At 39.7% G+C, this 23,812-nt stretch overlaps 1 protein-coding gene across 8 annotated transcripts in view; it reads right to left on the reverse strand.

Annotated features, from left to right (window-relative positions):
* Pigf (phosphatidylinositol glycan anchor biosynthesis class F) overlaps window positions 1–23,724 on the reverse strand; it is a 27,696-nt gene extending 3,972 nt beyond the window's left edge. Inside the window, exons 1-6 of one of the 8 annotated variants that reach the window (XM_076942412.1) lie at window positions 23,631–23,717; window positions 21,968–22,212; window positions 20,004–20,095; window positions 18,600–18,716; window positions 8,200–8,308; window positions 3,521–6,227 (exon numbers count right to left, since the gene is read on the reverse strand). In XM_076942412.1, coding sequence (XP_076798527.1) covers window positions 6,072–6,227; window positions 8,200–8,308; window positions 18,600–18,716; window positions 20,004–20,095; window positions 21,968–22,195 — 702 coding nt within the window. In that variant the 5' untranslated portion in view covers window positions 22,196–22,212; window positions 23,631–23,717 and the 3' untranslated portion in view covers window positions 3,521–6,071. The other 7 variants (XM_076942413.1, XM_076942411.1, XM_076942410.1 and 4 more) reach the window with 7 other exon arrangements.
* Window positions 23,725–23,812: the final 88 nt, after the last annotated feature.

A 23,812-nucleotide genomic window follows, 5' to 3' on the forward strand; every position in this document is an offset into this window, starting at 1 on the left:
TCCAAAAGCAACTTGGGGAAGAAAGGGTTTACTTGGCTTACATGTCCAGATCACTGTCTGCTATCCATCTAAGGCAGTCTGGGCAAACAGCACAGGGACCTGGAGGCAGGAGCCAACGCACAGGTCCCGGAGGGTGCTGCTTACTGGCTTGATTCTCATGGCTTGCTCAGCCTGGTTTTTTATAGAATTAGAGACCCAGGGGTGGCACCACCCACAATGGGCTGGACTCTCCCTAACTGATTACTAAATAAGTAAATGCACTCCAGGTCTGTCTTTCGGGGAATCTAATGGAAGCATTTTCTGAGGTGCCCTCCTCACAGATGAAATCAGTACAGCTGCAAAGCAAGACTTTATCTCACAAAACCCACCCTGCTGCAGTCCTGTGACCTTGTACTTCAGAGGCTGGCAGGGTAACCCACAAAGGAGGATCACCATGAGTCTGAGGCCAGCCTGGGCTACAGGGCAAGATATTATTTTTAAAAACAAGACACCAAAAAGAAAAAAAATCCGATTCGATCCCCAATTCCCCCCTCCCCCCTCCACAAAACAAAACAAAAAAACCAACCAACAAACAAAACAAAACCCAAAGAAGCCTTGCTTTGAGGGCACCATTATGGCCCTTCATATAAATACAGTAACTGTGGATTTACTTATCACTTGAACCAAGAAAGGCCAGTTTTCTCAAGATAATGAAAATTAATGAATATTTTATATTACCTAGCATAGAATTTGGGCAAATGAAACCTGTAATAGAGTTTGTTTTTTGTTTTTTTTTTTTTAAGAAACAAAATATCTTCATGAGCCAAAAAGCACTTTTAGATATACAAACTGTGAATGTGTGTGTGTGTGTGTGTGTGTGTGTGTGTGTGTGTGTGTGTATGTGTGTGTGTGTTTCTGTCAAATGAAAATGTTTGAAAGGAACAATATGGTCCAGGGAGATGCATTACAACAGTTAAGAGCACTGGCTGCTCTTCCAGAGGACCTGAGTATGATTTCCAGCGCAACATGGTGGCTCACAACCATCTGTGACTTCAGTCTTGATCTAGCACCCCTTTTTTGTCCTCTGTGGACATGCTGCATGCATGTTAGACATAGACATGCATGCAGACAAAGCATGTAAAATAAGTACTTTAACAAAAGAGAATTTTTGAAAATGCAACAATACAAAAATGTCCACTTTGGCTTTAGGAAGAATCTCTCCTTTTGTCTTAGGAAAAGAAACATTTAACACAGCTGTACAGGGTTTAATAGTTTTCGACTGTGCTTTACTAATGTAGAACAGTGAGGAAGAACACTGATTTGGGTATTAGGCAGACTGGACTTGAATCTTGGCTTTGTGGTTGAATTGGTTACTGCAAAATGCCAGAGTAAAAGGCAAAACAGGTCACGGGTCTGACTGAATGAAGACCTGTGTGATGTTAGGTTAATTGGTATTTCCCTTACCAAAGGGATTATGCTGTATTAAACTAAAATGCTAATATATAATTTACATGGTTCAAGACTGGAAAAAACTAATATTTAACAGAAGATGGTTTGGATTAAAGATATGCTCATGTCAGCTAATTCTGCTGACAGGACTATTTGGCAGGACTTTCCTGAGAGACTTTACTGGCCAGGCTAACTTACGTGTGTGCATGCATGTGTTCAGAAGCATTTATTGTTACTTTTGACAGGAGTCCTGCCCAGGAATTCACTGCTCCATAAGTAAGAGGTTCCTAACTAAGTGTTCCTTGGAGGAGAGAGGTCAGAGTAAATGCAGGTCAGTGTTCATTTACAGTTAGCCAACGAGAGCCAGAAGAGCAGATGTTGTCACCTGTGTGTGTACTCCTACAGAGGACTGCAGTGCTTATGCCAGGAGTACCCAGACCGCAGTATTTATGTTAGGAGTACCTAGCAAAGCACTCAAGACCAAACTGAAAGGAAATGTGAGCAATCACTTTAGGGCAGCAGTTTTGATAGATGGGTTCTAACAGTCATGCAGCTGAAAATTTGTTCAGCACAATAAACAAACCACTGAGTAGTCTATGAGAGACATAGGACTGGCTAGCCTGGGCTTACCTTCCTTTGTATTTGAAAAGAGAGTAACTCATCCGTTTCTCCTATTTACTCTGATGGCACCCACATCTGAAGGCTCACACACCCCACCCCTGCCGCTCCAGCTAAGGAACCCAATAGCACTTTTGGAGATATGCGCACAGATACCCACAAACAAACAAATAAGGAAGTTTTAGAAACAAGTAGAATAAGTCAGAAGATGATAGACCACAGTACCTATCATCTTCCTATGGCCACATGCTATACACGTGTGCTCACACAGAAGAAAAGGCATGTTTTTCAGACAAAGATTATAAATTAGCTTTAAATATGCTCCTACAAATGTATTAAGATTTTGGTCTAAAAATACAGACATCACCAGAGAGATTATGACATTTAGAAGAAACAGCATGAGGAAGGAAAGCAGTTTAATATTTAAGCTATTCTAAAGAGAACAAAGGCTCTGGCTGTAAATAAAGAAACACAGAGTTTCAGTCTCCTGCAGAGAAAAGAATCATGGTGTAGGCCTTGTTTGAATCTCAAGTCTTCCTCTTGCCAATCAAATAACAGTGAACATGATGTGTCTCCTCCCTCCCACACTTTGCCTTTGTGGTGGTAACAACAGGAATAAGATCTGCCTTGCTCTACAGTCGGTGTCGTGATTACATTACCTCTGGCACAGTACCAGACTCATACCTGGTGCAGAGACCTATAAATGATACTGTGTTCTATTATTATCTGAAATGTCAGACAGAATTGAACATGATATCAAATTTTTGTAACTCAATAAACTCGTTTAACAAAATTCGAAAGGAACAAAAGAAAACTCACAAAAGGGGCGCTAGCAGACAGAATAAAGACAGAGAACTCAGCGTACACAATGAAGCTGGCATTTGTGTGTGAAGGTATTCTCAGAAACCACTTCATAGAACACAGCGGCATGGAAGCTGACTTCCTACCCTGCTTTCTGTGACCAACCTTTGCTGCCTTCTATACAGAGAGGTCTTCCTTCATGTATGCAGACCTTTCACCATCTACCAATAACTACTAAAATCACTGAATGCTCATTAAGTTAAAAATAAGTTTTCAATGACATTAACTTTCAGTGGGTCGCCTCTGTTACTTGATGAAGAATCCATCTGAAAACCACACACACACACACACACACACACACACACACACACACTTGAGATTTGTCATTATGGAACACAGTTGATGCCTGGCCACAGGAACATCACACAAAATCAAATTTGAATTCAGAGTAGAGAAAATGGCATCAAAACATGATGATAAAACATGAGACAGGGCCGGTGGTGGCGCACGCCTTTAATCCCAGCACTTGGGAGGCAGAGGCAGGCGGATTTCTGAGTTCGAGGCCAGCCTGGTCTATAGAGTGAGTTCCAGGACAGCCAGGGTTACACAGAGAAACCCTGTCTCACAAAACCAAAACAAACAAACAAACAAACAAACAAAAAAAAAAACCACGAGACAGGTTTTGGGCCTATGTGATCATGCATGTGTATTTTTAAAGAAACCAGATGTTCCTGTTTCTCTAAAATATAACAAACATAACTCAGAGATGCTTGCTTAAACATGATTTAAAAATCTCAGATGTGCTTCAGGCTGCAGGGAACAAAGAACTAAAAGCTCTTTGTAACAGCATGCTGTACTTAGACAGGAGAGTTTACACAGTGTATCTTCTCATGAAGTTCTGCTCTAGCAAATCCTCCATATGTATGAAATGCCTACCCTCTTATCTGGTTTACTGCCTTTCTGGCAGATTCTGTCAATATGGTTAACCACAGCTGAGGTCTTGTTCTGCATAGTTTGAACTATTGGAAAATAACAGTAGTCCCACAAAACCTTGTTTGCTGAAAGTAAAAAACAAAACAGCCTCACTTATTAGAAAACAACCAAAAAAAAGCTGAATAAAATCTGAGAAATGTCAACTTTATTTTTCCACCATATGTACATACTTGACTTTAAAAGGATTATAGTGAGTAAGCCAACCATTAACTTAAAATACCCAAAAACATCAACAAAATTAAATAGCCAGTGTATTCCAGATAAATGAAATCTTTTAAATATTTTAACCATCTGTAATAATTTCAAATTATCTTACTAGAAAATCTTTTTAAAAGTTTATAATTGAGGAGCTTATGGCTCATTGGGTAAGATGCTTGTCATAGAAGTGTGCTAAAATGACATCTGGTCCCTAGAACTCACATAAAGCTACTCACAAGTTGCCCAACCTAGGATGTGGAGGTGGAGAAGGAGACCCCTGGAAGCTAGGAGAGCAGGCTAGCTGGAGTGTGTAGTGGTAGCGAGGCCTTGTCAGTGGACTTCTCCATGTGCAGTAGCACGCATGCTTACGCACACTCAAAGATAAAGTCAGTTCCATCAGGCATGATGGCCATGCCTGCAATCCCAGGACATGGGATGTGCTGAAAGCCGGATCAAGTGTTTGAGGCCAGCCTTGGCTACATACAGAATTGCAGGCATGCCTGGACTACAAAGTGAGCCTGTGTCAAAGCCACACCTTCTCCCAATGTCATAGGTCAAAGGAAAACGACAATATTTTAAAAATTTGCTCTTAATTTGAATCTAGTTTACTCTTTATTGTAAGTAAGTACCAAAGGAGAAAAATTAATAGTAAAAAGCCTAAATAAGCTAAAAATGGACAAGTGAACTGTAATTAATCTCTTCTAAGCAAACTTAAAATACATGCTTTAATCAGTACATCTGCTTTCCACAATTCAGTTTCTACTTCTGTAATCTTGCAGGGAAGTTCTAAACATGTAAGATCAAACTTTTATACAATAAAATAGGCACTATATAAACTGACATTTTACCAACTCATTAAAGTTTATTCTATATTTAGATTTAATACTAACTGAAAGGCATGAGTCTAGTAGTCCGAAACAATTCCTGTGCCCCTTTCAGTAATTTTGCCCTCCAACTTAGGCGCAGTCAAATGAAGTCAAGTATGACTGCACGGAGATGCCGCTAGATCACCAAGTTGGGGTAGGGCTTGCTTCATTCACTAAAATCTCCACAAAGACATGAGAGCCACCACAGTCCCCACACCTCCTGAGACCTGCACATGACAATCAGAACAGGGCTCGAAGTAGACATACTCAGAGTGTAAGGAAAGTCCAGCTGTGTGGGAGACACAGCATCTAAGTGAGGACATAAATGCACCTAAAACCAGGCAGTCTGCTCACCTGAAAACTCAGGTTCTATCAATGAGCTTATGAAAGATTCAGCCCCACCCATTTGTTACCTAGGAATTTACGATTTCAGCAAACATGCGAATATATGCTTAAGTATGACAATAAAATTGATGCTACTACCAGTGGGAACCGAACTAATCTAAGTGCCCATTCATTAAAAATGATATTATTCTAAAGAAAATTGAATATTCCAGTTATGTAATTCTGCATTAATACACAATAACACCATAATATAAAATTGAAAGGAGAACACATTAAAAACATGCACATGATGAACACACGGATGGAGAGTGAGCTGCAAAAGTTAGCATTAGAACAGAAATGATGGTGTTCTCCCAGTGGATTATAAAAAAGCTAATTTTAACTTTCTGTAATAATAATACAGCTTAAATTTAAAAGGCAAATATATCTTCTCTTTGACGCAAGAAAAAAATTCTCTTCATATTGGGAAAAAAGTACATTCATTTTTAATAGCATTGTTCTTATTGGGAGAAATTATCAGGAAAAATTCATGATGCTATAGATTCAAGTTTTTATCAGTATATAATAGTAAAATACTGGCAATAAGCTAAATGATCAGTAGTGAAAATTATTATATTATTAAACAACTATATAGTAAAGAAGCACAGTCTAAAACAATTAGAAATTAGTGAAACAGGATTTTGGGGACAAAAAAGGGCAAGGTTATGGTATCTCAGTGATGTGTTTGTGTGTCAAGTCATCTAAGAAGAAAAGCCTCAACTGAGGGATTTCTCAGTTTAGACTGGCCTATGGGCCTATCATGGGGGCTACCTTGATTGTTAATCAATGCAGGAGGGCCCATCCACCATGGGTGGCACAATCCCATACACTAGCTAAGCATGAATCTGGAAACAGGACATCGAGCAGTGTTCCTTCAAGGTTTTGCTTCAAGTTCTTGTCTTGAGCTTCCTCTTGACCTTTCTCAAAATGATGGATAACCTAGAGTGTGGGCCAAATAAAGCTTATCCTATGTTGCTTTTGGTCAGTGGTTTATCACAACAACGGAAAATACTAAAATATGGTGACACATACCTGTAATCCCCAATACTAAGGAAGGGAAAGTATGAGGACCAGGAATTTTTTTTTTTTTTTTTTTTTTTTAAAAGAATGATGCTATTTTTATTTTTCTCTTTTTTTAAGATTTATTTATTTTTATGTATATGAGTACACTGTAGCTGTCTTCAGACACACCAAAGAAGGGCATCAGATCTCATTATAGATGGTTGTGAGCCACCATGTGGTTGCTGGGAATCGAACTCAGGACCTCTGGAAGAGCAGTCAGTGCTCTTAACCACTGAGCCATCTCACCAGCCCAAGGACCAGGAATTCAAGGCAATCCTCAAATACAAAATGAATCCAAGGCCAGCCTGGGCTGCATAAGATCCTGTCTCAAAACAACCATATTTAAAAGCTGAGATAATGATGCTGGGTGGTGACGCGTGACTACAGTCCTACTAATCACAAAGCAGGAGTAAGGGATCATAAGTTTCAGGCCAGCTTGGATGACAGAACAAGCTCAAGGTTGTCGTAAGCTAAGCCAGAGATCGTGCCTCAAAGCACCGAAGGTGGGGGTGTGGCTCAATGTTAGTGTACTGTCAGGTGGGGGTGTGGCTCAGTGTTAGGGTACTGTCAGGTGGGGGTGTGGCTCAGTGTTAGTGTACTGTCAGGTGGGGGTGTGGCTCAGTGTTAGTGTACTGTCAGGTGGGGGTGTGGCTCAGTGTTAGGGTACTGTCAGGTGGGGGTGTGGCTCAGTGTTAGTGTACTGTCAGGTGGGGGTGTGGCTCAGTGTTAGGGTACTGTCAGGTGGGGGTGTGGCTCAGTGTTAGTGTACTGTCAGGTGGGGGTGTGGCTCAGTGTTAGTGTACTGTCAGGTGGGGGTGTGGCTCAGTGTTAGTGTACTGTCAGGTGGGGGTGTGGCTCAGTGTTAGTGTACTGTCAGGTGGGGGTGTGGCTCAGTGTTAGGGTACTGTCAGGCTTCCTCTCAAATCACTTGCCTTTATTTTTAAAATTATGTTGGGGCTGGCAGGACAGCTCAGTAGGTAAAGGAACCTACTGCTAAACCCGATAACCTTTTTGCTAGGTTGTAGAACACACTTGGTGGAAGGCAAGAGACTATTCTGACATCCACTCTTGCACCCTAGCATGCATGCACCCACAGACATGCACACACATAAAATAAATAAAAACATGGCAAAGCTTTTTTAAAAAATTACTTTGCTATATGCTTTTTAATATATTTCAAGGTGGCCATCAATCTAGTTAAGAATATATAATCTAAGATCAGAAATATAATAACTTTAAAAAAAAGAAGAAAAAAGCATCCTGTATGTATTGGCAAAATAAACTTTTATAAGTTTAAGAATGGAGGCTAGGGTGTGACTGCACTGCAAGATGAGGTCCTAAGTTGGGATCACCAGCACCCATGTGAAAAGCCATGGTGACAACATATTTGTAATCTCGGTGCAAGAAGATGAAGACAGGAGGATCCCAGAGATATGATGGCAAGACAGCCTAGCTACCTCGTAACCTCCAGGCTCAATGAGAGACTGTCTCCAAAAATGAGGTGAGCCACAGAAGACACTGGATGTCAACCTCTGACCTTCACACAATAAATGCATAAGCACACATATCTGCACACACATAAGCACATATGTGCATATAACACACACACACACACACACACACATATACACACACTTAAGAAACATTCACCTATGCATACAGAAAAAACAGCTGGATGGTAGATCCCAGCCAGCATGGATGCCTGACTATGGCACTGGGTCAGGCCCAGTGAGCAGCTACCTAGACTGCTCTGCCTTCCGTCCTTTAATGAACAATGAATACCTTGCATCACGTACCAGCTTTCCTATTGCTGGGCCAACACATATTTGTTAAAGTCTTTGAAACCAACCTGCCACGGTCTTTCCCAATCCAGTGGAATAGGAAATGCTCCAAGCCATGCTCCTATGAAACTAGAAATTGTAGTGATCTGAAGGCTATTCTCCCAAATAGATGTAACTCTGCAAGACACAATATGTAAGTCATTGGCAGATTACGTTGTAATAGCTAGAAATCACACAAGCATTTGAACGAATTGATGCTACACATATATTTTTCAGCCATTTAACATAATCAACTCAAAATGACATAGAACCATGAAGATACAAATGTCTTTCCATTGGACAGGTACCACATGTGCACTGTGAGAGACAAACAGTACAAAAGGGCACGGCAGCAACAAACAAGTCGTCTAATCACTGCTCCTGAGTCCTTTTCCCACAGGTAAGTTACCATACCTCTCCAGAGTGCACACTATTTTATCTTATGCATAATTCCATAAATGAAATGTGTGTATGTATGTATTTTTCTAATTAAGACTTAAACACATCATGCTATAAGCCTGATGTAGCTGTGTTTTCTGCATGAACAGCTATAATAATCCATGGATGGATGGAGAATGGTTTCTCAACTTGTCTTCTTCATACTATCTTTCATTCCCCGACTTGACTTCATCTGTTTGACAAATTGGGGCCAAAGAACAAGAACTTCCAAAGCTCCCCTGATAGTGGGCGTGGTACCACAGCTGTAAACCCAGCACTCAGCACTCCCTGAATCTAATTTCTTTCCTTTTATTTCTTCTTTGACCATGACTATTAACAAGCCGCAAATAACCTCCCTCAATGAACATTAACCACTCTCCCCACCTTTTGGAGTCCTAGCATTTATGTACCCTCTGTTAAGTTCCCAGAATCCCAAATGTCACACAATTGTAGAGACTATGTACAGCTTGAAAAACCATGCTTCTGCTAGAGCACAAGGCAAATCACAGTCAGCTGCAGCACAGTTTGAAGCAGCCCTACATACCCACACCTGGGATTAAGCAAAAGCACAATATTATAATTTACTGTGGTTTTTTTTAAAGATGCCAAAATTCCAGAATTCGGTATTAGTCTCATAATGTGAACGCTTCAGTTATGTGGAACAGTGTCTAGTAAAGACCCTCAACCATGCAGTGGGTGAGGCCAAAGACTCACCAGCTCACAATACATGGTGGGGTTAAGTGAGTCAATGAAAAGCAGCATCTTCTAGCAGCAAAAGGACAATTATTTGATTAGATAAGTTTTCATTAGAAACTCCCCAATTACTGCACACAAAATATACAGTGAATTACAGACATCCAAGTGAAAGTCAGGCCCTGACAGCCCTGTCCATTGACATCCCACACCCAAGAGATTCTTGCTTGTTTTAAAACTCTGGGCTTGGAGGAAGTAGTAGACAATCACCATCTATCCACATTTGTATTAAGTACTGGACCTTACTGCTCTGCATTTAAGGTACTATCTGTAAATGCTAGCCAGTTTCAACCAGCACCCAGCAGGAACAGGGAAAACTATTCCTGTACTGAAGAGGAAATACACTGATTTAAATATAAAGAGACTGGTACTATCCAGGGAATGTAAAAGATTCTCAAAGGTAAGTTTTGACTAGGCTTGTGGTGACAAATGACATTAACACACAGCTCATCCAGTAACAATGTGCCCAGAGCCAGGACGTGTGGGAGAGGCGCAGTGCTGGAAAAACTTGTGTGTATACAGACAAGGAAAAACATCAAGACTTGAAGGAATGAGCAGTGTGGGACCGGAAGCTAGAAAATGCACTACAGCTGAGAGGCCAAGTGCAAGACCGGAGAGGATGAAAAATAAGTTTGTAAAACAACCTCAAGCTGCCTGTAATTCCAGCACTCAGGAGGCTGAGTCACGAGGAATACTGAAAAAAAAAAAAAAAAAAAAAAAAAAAAAAAAAAAAAAAGTAAAATAACAACTTTATTGAGTACAGAAACAAAAAAAACCAAAAAAATAATGATAACAAAAATAACCCCTAGGAAATTCTGTTTGAGCCATTTAACTTACTTAGCTAAAGGTTATAACAAAATCTGTTTTAGGACAGTCAGTGTTACATGATCATCACCAGCCATGTTTAGAATACTTTAATCACTAAAAAAGAGAGTATTCACCTATTGGCAGTAAGCCTCCATTTCTCTTTCCCATAGCGCTAAGCAACCAAATTATTTTATGTCTATGGACTTGCCTGCTATAAGTATTTCATGTAAGTGGGCTCTTCCGACATGAATTTTCTTACTGATTTTCTTTCCCTTAGAATACTCTTTCCAAGATTCATCTATGGTGTGGCGTGTGCCAACATTTCAGTCACCCCAGTGGGTCACACACCGTTGTATAGATACTGCAGATTTCATTTCTTCATGCAACAGTTGAGCATCTGAGCTGTGACTGCCCTTTGGTGTTACATATAATGCTGCTAGGAACATCTGTGTGAAAGCCTCTGTAGGGACATGTGCTCTCATCTCTCTTGAGATTATACCTAGAGAGAAACAGCTGGGTCACCTGCTGGTTAATCATTTGAGGAACTGACAGTTTCCTAAAGCAGCCAAAACATTTGATTTCCTCACAAGTCATGTGTGAAGGTTCCAATTTTTCTACATTTTCCTAATTATCTGTGTATTACAGTCATTGTAGCCAGTGTGAAATGCTACCTCAATGCAGTAGACTTATGGTTAAGACTGCACTAAAGTCATGCTATAGAAACCACTGAAGGATTTTAGTCAAGCTAACGATGTGATCACAGCCACTGGTGGCAAGAACAATTCCCTTCATAGTCTTTTCATTATTCCTGCACATTTGTAACTGACTTCTGTTTATTAAAATAAAAAGTGCAAACATCCAAGAGGTTGATTTCAATTTTGATTGTTTGGCATATCCATGAGTGTTTGTGATCCTATATATAATAAATGTTAAGAAAAGAAACAAGGCCTATAAAACTATAAAAATTCTGTAACCTGTATTTCTAAGAAAACATATTTATCAAAAATAACTTATATCACTTTAAAATCAGGATTAAGTCTCCTCCTCTGATTTAACACCATATATATATATTCATTACAACACACACATATGTATGTATTATATTTCAAGATTTTCTTTTTTTCTGCATTTTATAACTGCTGGAGAAGACAGCTCCTTTTGGGAAGCTTGTGGGTAAAAGGGAACACCTGAAGGAGCCGGACAACTCAACATTAGAGTCAGTTGAAACAGCTGAGGCTATTAGGAGTGTAATTATATTTTCCCCACTCCTCCTCTTCCATAGTTTTTTTCTCCTCATCCCTAATTCATCCTAGTATTTTCTTGACATAATGAGCCAGTTTCATACAAAAACTGACTACCTCTTTCAGTCAGGAGAACTATCTTTAAATCTTTGCACTACAGGAGCACAGTGATGACTCTCCTTTGTCTCTTCTCTGGATCTATCATGTTCTGTAAGTGCTTTATGCTCCCCAACTCCTTTCGTATTGCTTATTCGTTCCAATTAGCTCAAACCTTTCCTTCGTGCTAAAATTTGATTTTCTAACTTGTTTTATACTTCTTGATATTTCTTTTCTTGTTTTTGAGCCAGGGTCTTTCTACCTAGCCCTGTCTGTTCTGGAAGTCACTCTTGAACTCAAGAGATCTCCTGCCTCTGCCTCCTGAGTACTGGGATTAAATGTGTATACCACTCAGCTGCTTCTGGATATTTCTTTTTTTATTGTATATTTTATTTACATTTCAGATGCCATCCCCTTTTCCCATTTCCCCTCCCTAGAAAACCCCTATCCCATGCCCCCTTCTCCTTTTTGCTTTTATACAAGTTTTTTAAAAATGTTAATCAAAGGTTTTATAAGTTTGGTAATGCGCAATCAGAAGTGTAACCCAATACTCAACTAGATATATATATGTATCAACTATCTTTGACTGGTGGAGACACGTGAACATCTGCCTCCATGCCCCACTCTCTCTGTCTCTCTCTCATCACCTAGCTTCTCCTCTCCTTCTTCTCCTCCTCTCCTTACTCCTTCCCCCTTAGCTCCTCCTACACATCACCCTTCCTGTTAAAATAAAACTTTTCTCTCAAAATACAATTAGAGCATAATTATGCCTATTTGTACCAGTGAGGTACAAGATAGTCCTAATACCCAGTCCATCATTTTGTTGATTAACCAGAACCTCTGTCATCTCTCCTAACTAAAACACTTAGTTTTGAACCTGGGTTTTTCCTTGGCTTTAGAGTGAATGTCAGCTGAAATCCATCCACTCAGATCTTTTCTCTCAAAGTAAATAGCCAGGATTGGCTATGAGACTATAGGTTTTCAACCCCGTCAGAAATCCAGAATGACTGAGTTAACTGAAATTATGGGAAGCACTAAGCATCGCTTCTAAAACTTAGCCAATTTATAGACAGCTGAATACCTGGACAGTCCCTATACTAGAGAATGTTGGAGTACTTCTGGATATTTCTAATGTGTGTTTTATACATGTCATTTAGGTTCTGAATTTATGGCATTGATTCTGAAATCTGGTCTTCATTTTGGATGATTTTTTTTTCATCTTTGCTGTTTTTATTAAATTAGTCTGCATAATAACATGTTTTGTGGTAAACTGTGTGAGATTTGCTTGGTTTGGTCCAGGGCTCTTTCCTCCCACATCACGTTACTCATCTTCCTGTGCATGTGTCTCTCGCTCCTCTGCATCCCCATCTTCCCTTCCTGGCTGCTGTACCATTTCTGTTTCTCTTGCTCATCCTTCCCATGGGCAAGCAGTCTTAGCTACTGTTTGCTCAGATACAACAAATGAATTCACTTTGGTGCTGTCTTCCCATCTTAACTGGCTCTATTTTTTCCTGTTATGAATCTGGATTTTGAACCTTGGATGTTATTTTATGCCTTTTTTTTTTTTTAAATCATAAGTCAGAGGGAAAGAATGGAGAAGAACAAGGTAGATACTCTCTCTGTGACTCAATATTAATACTCAGCTGAAATACAGTAAATGGTGGATCCATGATTCAAACTTTAAAAAAATCCTGGCCAGGGTTTATACATCCTTTTAGAAACCAGATGAAGCTATTATGGTACCGTCTGTGCCCTTGGCAGAGGCCCAGTAGAAAGCAGCCCTGTAGATTCATAAAAAGCAAGGAGACCTGACAGTGTGTCAGGGAATGGCTGTTGTGTTGGTGAGAAAAACCTATGTAGTGGTATACACATTCTTCATGTTAGATTCTTAGTTTGACAGTGTCAATCAGCTGTCTATGTTCCCTGAGTTCTACTCCAGAAATTTAGTTCACAGAAACTCTTGCTTAAGTTTTGCTGAAAGATGTACCTCACATTAGTTACGATTAATTGTTAAAAGCAAGCAAGCAAGCAAGCAAGCAAGCAAGCAAGCAAGCAAACAAACAAACAAGAAACTCCTTGAACAAGTTTGATGAAACAAAGATGTACGTCACCTTACTTACAATTGTGAAAATGTAGTAACAGCATTCAATAGTAAATTAATCACAGAATATTAATGATATGATGATTAGACTAATTTGATCACAGTGACTTAGTTTCCTTCTTAGTAATCAGGGTAGGAAGGCACAAGGAAAGGAAGCTACTGTCTTCTCCCGCCTCCAACAAGGACAAGGACCACAAGAATCTCTAAGAGGCACAGCCACGCCCTATCTGTATCCAGAAGCACCCGTTGTCTCTACTACAGCATAACCATGCTCCGTTATGGTCAAAACATCACAGCCTGAGGTTTCATTTCACTTAAAGCTAGATAATTGTGCTTCGCAAATGTGCTATTCAAAAAGTGGTACATCACACACATATGCACAGACAGCAATATTGGTTCATAACATCAGAGGAATAAAGTAAATTATAAGATAAAATTATAATTTTGTTTCAAAATTGCATATTCTATGAAGAAACAAAATTAGAGTTCATATACTGTTATTGCCCCTTCAATAGTATGATTAGGCTCTCTAGACTTTTATGTTTAATTATTTGAGCTTTTAACATGATCTACATTTAATACTATATACTTTTACTACAAAATTTATACATTTTGCTAGAGTAAAAAGTATATACAAACATGCATTCTTTTGTAACAAAGAATTGAGGAAAAATTTGAAACAGGCACATTCCTACTAACTAATTTTTGCAGGACCAACACTGGCTTCTCATTTCACAGGTTTCCATAATAAACTGTCTGAAGTGTATGATTACTACTAACACTTCATAATTATAGAACATTTGTACATAAACCATAGGGCTGAGAACAGACTAAATGGCCTATTATTCTCTGAATAAACTTTTAAGGTAACTAAAGAAATGTTATAGATCACTCTTCATGACAAAGGCCTAAGTACCCGTCCATATTATTTGACTTCACTGAAATTCCTTATGTCAAATGTCAACTGTAATATGCCCCTTTGAGTGCCTTTTGTATGCCAATGTGTCAGCCACTTGAATGTAATTAACAGTAAACACATGTGGTTTAGACAGGTTCTCATCAAAACATGTTTAAAGATTTGGAAGAAAGGGGAGTGCAACTCCTCCTGGTAACAAAGTGTGGGGAGCCGACAGAAGGCGGCTATCATCCTTGCAGCCATCTTGAGCCATAGACCCTGACAAGAGACTTGATTACAATAGCCTACAACAGCTGAGCACACTCTGATAACATCCTGTTATCATCTGATAACATCTTACCCAGGATTTTCCCTTCGGTGTGTGAGACTTAAAGGTGTGACTTAGAGATAAGACCTAAGGGCATGACTTAAAAGCATGACTTAAAGCTGTGGCTTAGAAGTGAGACATATAAAAGGCGAGAGGCAGACAGAGAAATTATTAGACATTAGGCACTTAACACTTGGAAGAAGTAACTTGGAACTGGAAACTTGGAACTTGGAGGCACTATTGACCAGGAACTAGAAACTCAAGACTTGGGGCTTGGACTAGGAAGAGAGACTGAAGAATAAGATTGAATCACACTGTCTGGTCTCCATTCTTCACGACCGTCCTCACTTTCTCTCTTGCTGAACCCCTACCTTCGAGGACTGGAGCAGTTTGGGGGCAGTGCAGGCTCTAACAACTTAGCCCCCAAGGCTTTTGGCAGTGCAGGTTCCAACATTGACAGAGCGCTCCAAACATTTTTGGCCCCCAAGCCTAGGACAGCTTGGGCCTCAACAACTAAGAACATTTTACACAATTGAGTATAGGCTTTCCCCAATGAATGAATATTAAATTCATTAACTCTTTGCTACTAATTTTTTTGGCCACATTTGGACTAAGTGTGTAGTAGAATTTATTTTCTGTGCCTGGTCCTTTAAAAGACTATATGCCCCTCAGTGTCAGTTGTCTCTTGGAATTCTGGGAACAGGAGAGGCTATAAAAAGCCAGCAGAGGGTGAGCCAGGAGAGTAGGATTCAAGGGTAGCAAAGAGGCAGTTCCAGGAGACAAAAGAGTAGGTTCAGAGAGCAGAGTGAGAAGAGAAGACAGTTGGTGACAATCAAGACAGGAGAGGCTGAGTTGAGCCAGAGAAGACATTGCTAGGAGATACAGAAGAATCCAAAAGTAAAGTACTGAATATAAAGAAAAAAATAAAGCTACATAAGGTACCTATTTTTATATGTGTAAATTTTTGGCCATTTACTCCCCGTTCACTCTTTATATCTGTGGTGGTTTTCTCAATAAACAAATCTGTATCAATATAAAGATGACAAAAGCAGACCTGGCTTTCACCTTGGCAAGACCGCTGACCATCTTATCCAGGAACGTTTTTTAGCTCAAGTGACCAAACTCAGACACTTAAAAAAACAGCAGAAAGGAACTGACAAATCAAAGAGCAAGCTTCAATACAAAACATAGGTCTATGATAGGTAACTGCTATGCTCCTTTATAACAAAGTCCACATGCTGGAGAGATGGATCAGTGGTTAAGAGTGCTGGCTGCTCTTTCAGAGGTCCTGAGTTCAATTCCCAGTAACTATACGGTGGTCATCCATCTGATATAGGGGGATCTGATGCCCTCTTCTGGCATGCAGGTATATGTGCATACAGACCATTCACACATTAAAAAGGAACACACACACACACACACACACACACTCCACAGATGAAAGAAGCACACTTTGTGAGAATGAACAAGGCAACAAACTGAAACTTACAAATGGAGCACATCTAATATTATGAATACCAATAAGAAGAAACAAAATTACGTTTTATCTTCAGTTTTTTTCCCAAAACATTCTCTTGGAGTTGGCTTCATTTACTTTTCTGGAATGACTTTAAGGTTAACTGTTAAGATAATGAAATTAAGTGTCTAAATCTCAAAAGCATCAGAATTGATCCTTTACTCTCAGGATACAATTCTCCATCTTCAAGGTCAAAAGTATAGTTTTCAGTCTACACAAGATTATCCTCTGCTCAGCATTGAATGTACATGAATATGCAAATCAATGAATTAAACCCAGAGGTATGAGAGGACTCACTGGCTAAGAGTACCTGATGCTCTTTCAGGACCCAGGTTTGACTCCCAGCACCCACATGTCAGCTCACAAGTATCTGCAACTCCAGTCCCAGGGGACCTGACACCTCTGGCCTCTAGGCACCAGGGATGCATGTGGTACAGACATATATGAAAGCATAACACTTATATACATAAAAATGAATAAACAAATAAAAGTAAGTGAAACCTTAGTCATCTCAGTTAAAATAGTTTATATAAACAGTTTATATAAAACTGTTTATATTGATTTGAGGTTGGGTGGGATGTCATGTCAGTTCAAAGTAGGCCTGCTCACCCTCAACACCTCAGGCTCATTTCATCTCGTGTGCCTACACTAGCGAATGAGGAGCCATAATGCTTTCTGCTCCCCTCCTGCCCACGCCCATGTTCACATCGCCTGGAATTAACTCTTCTCTGAGTTATGGATAGCACTTGCTGGTCTGTTCCAACAATCATCTCTTACTGCTTCTCAACAATTGACCAGGAACACATCTCAAGTCTTTTCCTGGAAAAAAATATTATTTAATGTAATGTTTATATGTTTTTTTGAACCACTTCAGTATAAAACTGTGCTACCATTTTATTAAGTTCTTAGCTTCTCTTTCTGTGTCATTAATAAAGTCACCAAGCAGATGTCCTGAATTCCATCCTTTATCTCTGTGGTCTTTGTTGACTCATTTTTGCAAAGTACAGTAGGCTTTACAACATATAGGTCAATGGACAGAACAATCATCTGTAAAGCCATATGACAATGTGTCCAGCAAATATGTAACTTAGAAACAAAATTCAAAGCTGACTAAATCAACAATCTAAATAAACCATTAAAGTTTCAGCCAGTTTCCATATTTAAAAATTTCAAATTAAATAAATGAATTCCATTGGAGATTCCATGGTAATAATGTAGGGGAGGGAAATTCAGTTGTTATGCTTTTGATTCTAGAAACTTTATGATTAGTCAACAGTTCCAGGAAATAAATAAAACACAGCAAGGCCAAAGCTACACACACATATATAAAATAACTAATATTCACTCCCAAAGAAAAATGTAATTTATAGAGACAGGCTACAAAGAACCCATCCTGTGTGCTCCTTGTGCAGCTGAATTCCAAAGTACACAAACAATATCAAGCTTACTTCAGCTTTTCTGCTCCCTCAACAGCCTGCAGTATCTTTCCCATTTTAGGTTTCATCAAATCTTCTATTTCTGACACCACCCACCACAGGTCAGTCGGTGCCCTCGAAGCTCCGTTCTCGACTACCCCCTGTTCCTCCAGCACTAGTTGTGGAATTTATATGCTTTCAGTCGCTTTCTGTCAGCTCATATCACTCTTTGCTCTTTAACAGACAAGGTTCTGGGGTCGTCTGAGCATTCTGGAATCCACACAGAGCTAGGTAATGGGAAACACACAGTAAATGCTCACAAGGTTTGGCTGTTGAGTCACAAATAGGGCAAACCCGTGAGAACTAACTCAGCTGGTTTCCTTAGTTAAAAATTAACCATTTTTAGTATGTATTATTCCAAGGGCTTTAAGGAAGCTAAACGTTCATCTTAGCTATGCTGAAAATATAGATGGTAGCTACAGATTTGAAATCTGGCAAAGCCTGCTCTTTCATATCTTACCATTAAAAAAACCAAAGAAGAGATTGTTAGTCTAAACACTTGTAGATTATGAACTTCATTTCCACACCATGAAATGCCAGAAACAATTATACTTGTAGTACTTTATCTTGCTAATGTGGAGGGAGGAGCCGTGCTATCGCTGTGTGGGGTTCTTTCTTTTTCCAGCCTCTGTTCTCCAACTGCACTGGCCCTTTCTGACGTCCCTGAGAGCCAGGCACGGCTTAAAAACACTCAGGATGAGCATATCGACATGAATAGAAAATATTTCTCTAAGTCCTTTCAATTACTAATGTCATGAAAGTGCAAACTTTAAACTTACCCATTTCTACTGAAAACTCTCAGCCATGCTTTGAGGTTTGGTCCTAACAAACATAGACAAGGTACCGTAGTAAAAGTAGACAAAACAACTGCAAATAAAAACGTCTCCAGTACCAACCTAGGAGAAAAAAACCACTGTTACCTTTCAAAAGTCTTAGTGGCACATGTATATCCAGCATACCTAAATACCGTGGGAAGTGCACTCACTACTCCAGTACCTCCAAAACTACCTGAGCCCTGATAACTAAGGACTCAATTACTCTACAAGCCAAATTACCTGGTTTTAATCAAAGATTTCAAAACGTTAAAAATCTGAAGATTCATTTTTTTGCCTTCTTGCAAAAAAGAAAGAAAAAGACATCTCAATTTTAGATAACTAGCTTTCTTTCTCATCAGTTTCCAGACCGCTCAAAGTTGAACTGCCTTTTTTTCCAACATGAAGAGGCTAAAGATCAGCAAGTTTTACCTCAAGACTTTATGACTAAGATCTAATAATGTACATTTAGATTAAACCTGTAACTATGGAACACATTGTCCATTCATTGATTCTTTCATGATGGATAGACAGAAACCATTTTTCATGACAAGAGTTTCCTGCTCTGCCTGAAATAGAACAATCTGTTAGTTTAATGTGCATGTACAACTGTGTGCATGCCTGTGTGTGTGTGTGTGTGTGTCTGTAGCTACATGTATATGTGAAATCACTCCTTTCACCATTATTGTTAATCACTGCTAAACTGAAATGTCTCATATAAGAAATATTTATGAATTTAGCTTCCACTAATTTGAAATTGGTCCAGTTTTAAAAACTATGAAATTTTAATATAAACATTAGTATTTGATAAAGGAATCTGGAATCACATTTATGAATCACTGACATGCTATGTATAACCAATTTGCATACATTGCATGAGTTGCCTGCAGAATCCAGGTATGCTGGCCTGGAGCCTTGGCTGGCGACAGCTCTCAATAGCTCCCACATCATAACCCATTTAGAGCATTGGCAGATTTGTTTTTTTTTTTTTTTTTTTTTTTTTTTGTAATGCGATTCCAGGGTTGTTAAATACAATTTTGTAGATGACCACGTTGTCTATGCCCATAGGCTGAGCATCTAGAGGTTGTTAACAACCACACATTTATTACTATAGTAAACAGTAATGGTGCTAACCTGCCCTGCTTACAATGTACAGTTGGGTACCAGAAAGCTAACAGCTGAAATGTGTGAGGCTTTAGTTGTCGTGATGTTTTTATACGACAGTACTGAAAACAGGACGATGACAACTGTCCCCTACCTTGATCCATGAACCAACCCCACTATGGTTCTAGTCTAGCTGCTAAGAGTTAGCATATTATTTAGAAATTCATACAGTAAGACATAAACTTAAAGTAAATATTCAAAACTCACTCTATTAGTGGTGCTCCATATAGAACAAAAATGATATGAAGGAAAAAACAGGACATAAGAAAGTAGACGCAGCATTTCAAAATTCGGGTTACCTAAAAGAGAAATGAAGACTCTGAAGACTCAAGAAAATACCTAAAAAGCCATACATTCTCCCATTTTACATACAAATACAACTTGTTTCCATGATGTCTAAAACAGCTGAATATTCTGTTGTAACTTCAAACTGGAGCACATGTCTTACCACATACACAGCCCTCAAAACGGACTATAAAAAACCTTAAAAGCTGGGGCCAGTAAGTAACAGAGGTAAAGGCACTCCCCTGGTGGGCCTGACCACCTGAGTTCAATCACTGGGACCCACGTGATACAGACCTAGCCTCTGACCTCAATATGAGAGCTGTGTTGTATATACAGTTTAAAATGTTAACATGTGTTTTATAAATACATTGTCTGACGTTTCAGATCATGTTCCAGGCATGGGCCTATTAGTAGATGTTCTAGTGGTTTTTTTTTTTAATATTGTTTATATTATAATATGAATATGATTTGGGAAATTGTTTAGTGTTTTGCTTTTTAGATGTAATTTATCCAGTTTTGTTTTAAAATGAAAAAAAAAGCATAGCATTCATTATTGTTTATAGGTAATTCATGTGTCTCTATATAATAAGGTCGCTGTGGTTTTTTTGTATCTCAACACTCTGTTAACAATATTTCTTAAGTATTAATAATATCACAATCACACCACATAAATAGAAATCAATTTTGGTTCTTATGCTGGTATAGTGGGTAGTGTATATTTGTGTAGTATTTGTCTTTTAAATGAAAAAGGATTATATATTGTGTGTGTGTGTGCGCGCACATGTGTGTTTAAAATGTTCTAACAGGGAATTATACATAGTATTGAGTAGTCAGTGAGGATTTTAATTTAACATAATTGTCCAGTGTCATAGCATAGTGACTATTCCAGAAAAAAATAATTCTAATACCTGAAAACATTTAACTGTTTAGTCAAGGAAGGCCACGTATGAAATAACAGTTGCTATGACTTCATTTGAAATGAATTCTAGAAAACTCACTTATTTAAAGAGCACAAAAATATGGGTCTGGACTTGACCCCTAGCTGAGGGAGCTACTGACAGCTGATGGCTACTAAGGCAAAATAAGTCAGTTTTCTTTGGGAGTGTGGTCCCTGGTAGGCTGACCAAGCTCCAGTGGATAGCTCCATATACATTCAGATATAAGGTTCTTAAAGTTATAACAACAACAAAAGGTTATGAAGTTGGCCAAGGGGTAGGAATAGAGTAGGAGATGAATGCATGTGATCAAAATACACTGTGTGCATGTATGAAATTATCAAACAATAAAAAATTATATTTCAATATACATGGCCTAGGGGACAGCTCAGTCAGTAAGCAACAAGGACCTGAATCAATTCCTGGAACCATGGTAAAATAGGGCATGCTTGTAATCCCAGCACTGGGGAGAGACAGAGGATCTCCAGTCTAGCCTAACTGGTGAGCTTCAGGCCACTGAACGTCCTGTACAGAGCAGGTGGACAGTGTTTCTAAAGGTAACACTTCAAGTTGTCCTCCAGCCTCCAAATGCATTTGCATGTGATGCAACCCCTCCCTCCACGCACACTCCTAAAAAACATACAAAAAAAAAAAAAATGAAAATGAAACTGCAGTGTCAGTTATCTTCAGTAGTAAGCTATCTTCAGTGATGACATAAAACCATGCTTATACAGGCCATTTACATTGTGATGCATCGAAGGAGTCATCCACAATTAATGCACAACACGATCTATCAAACACTGTAGGAAAGTAACAGGCTACTGCTTTGGGAGGTGGGGTGGGACCTGGTTCCCTTTACATTGTAAATAACTCAATAAGGACATAGCAATACTTCATTCTTAGACACTATAACCGCCACCTAACAACTGGTTATGCAGAAGTAACCCTTACCTTATGTGATAATGAACTTCTTTTAGAGGACACATTCGGTTTCACTACTAAGTATAACAGGAGATTGACAGCGGTCACAAAAGCAGAGCAAGTGCACAACCAGGTCAAGTGAGTTTCCAATATTGAGAAGTTGTCCAAGAAGAAGGATGGAATACAAATGCTTAGGAAAATTGAAAATATGCACAAAAGATTGGTATACAGAAGTCTCTTGATGTCAGTATCTTTCATGGTGTTTTCTTGGGTAGCTATCTAGTAGAAAACAAGAAAAAGATGTAATAATGATTTTTTTCCATGTCCCAAACACTTCGACATGCTAAATATAAACTATGTACTAATAATTTTCTATAAGCAACATATTTGTTTCAAAACACAGAACATGCATGTGTAGATTTTAATCATTCCTTTAGGTATCTCTAATATGATACAAATATCTTTCAGAGCCTCAAAAAGAAAAACTTAGTAAAAAATTAAATATTTGTGACTGGTTTCTTCAAAGGGGGCATGGATCAGACACAAGCAACTAATTTTACTTTTTTGGCCAAAATCGGGAAGATGAAATCACAGCAGTTCCCAAATGACAACCAAGTATACACTTAGATATGCAAATGGTGAAGAACCATAGTAAGATGGTCATTATGCTAACTAAGGGCTCACTGTTAGAGATGCTAAATTCTAGTAAAAGCAGAACGAGAGTGGGAGGAGAAACAAAGGTTACGGTCTCTAAATACACATATTTGACCCAAAGAACAGTTTTTATGTTATATTGACTAAAATTAAGAACTTAAAGTAACAAATGTTACTGTGTGGTAAAAATCCGGCCCAAAAAAGAACATCCACACAGCAGGGAAGAGGAACCAGCGGGGGAAGGTAAAAGCGCAAGTCTGGGCATTGTCCAATTAGCCATCATTTAATTCTCACTATCGTTTTCGAAAGCAAAATATGATACTGATTAAGCAAACTGGATAAACAAGTTAGCAGATACAGTCAAGGTTACACACACTAAAGCCATTTCAAGCACCGCCTCTTTAACATGAAGATATCCTCCAGGGTCGGGACAAGACTGGATAGCAATGAAAAGACTTGGGGAAAGTTTTTCAGATTCTCCGCTCCACTGCGGGGTCAGGCAGGTAGGGGGATCAGAAATCCCTCCTCTGAGCAGAGCGCGTCTCTGGGCCACCTGTAAATCCCCATCTAATAGGGCGAGCGGTACCCAAAGGCAAAGGCTAGTTGAATGGAGCCCATCCTCGGACACTGGCGGGCGAGTTCCCCCAGCACGCCACACCTGAGAAGCCGCCCTCCGGAGTCGGGATCCCACCAGAGGCGGGTCGGAAGACAGGGCTGCTCCCGAGCTCTCCTTAGCAGCCTTTGCCCAGGTGTGGACCACAGCTCAACCCCACCCAGGTGGGTCTGTCCCAACCTCGGATGGCGCGAGTGTGGGCAACTGAGGAGCGTCATCAGAGAGAGTCCGTGCGGCCGACCCGGTGACCTGAGAGACGGTGACAGAGAGTCGGTCCCGCGGACAGATGCGGGGATCTCAGAGGGTCGGTCGCGCAGGGCATCCTCTGGTCCGCAGGAAGCGTGGCGCCCTGGAAGCCACCGCAGCAGTCCGCGGAGCGACCTGCACCCGTCCCGGGCGAGCGTGAGAAGCTTCCTGCCCGCTTACCTAATTCTCCCGCCCGCCGAAGGGAAGGGGACGCCACCGCCTCCCACCCTCAGGTGCGATTAGCGATCATGGTCCTTCGCGCAGGCGCAGGCCAGAAGGCGGGGGACTTACAAGCACACAGCCAATCGTTGAAGAGGAGAGGCGGGCCTATAAAAGAAGCCACGCCCATCACCTCGCGTTTA

The sequence above is a fragment of the Arvicanthis niloticus genome, chromosome 11 (assembly GCF_011762505.2).
Source record: "Arvicanthis niloticus isolate mArvNil1 chromosome 11, mArvNil1.pat.X, whole genome shotgun sequence".
NCBI lineage: Eukaryota > Metazoa > Chordata > Mammalia > Rodentia > Muridae > Arvicanthis > Arvicanthis niloticus.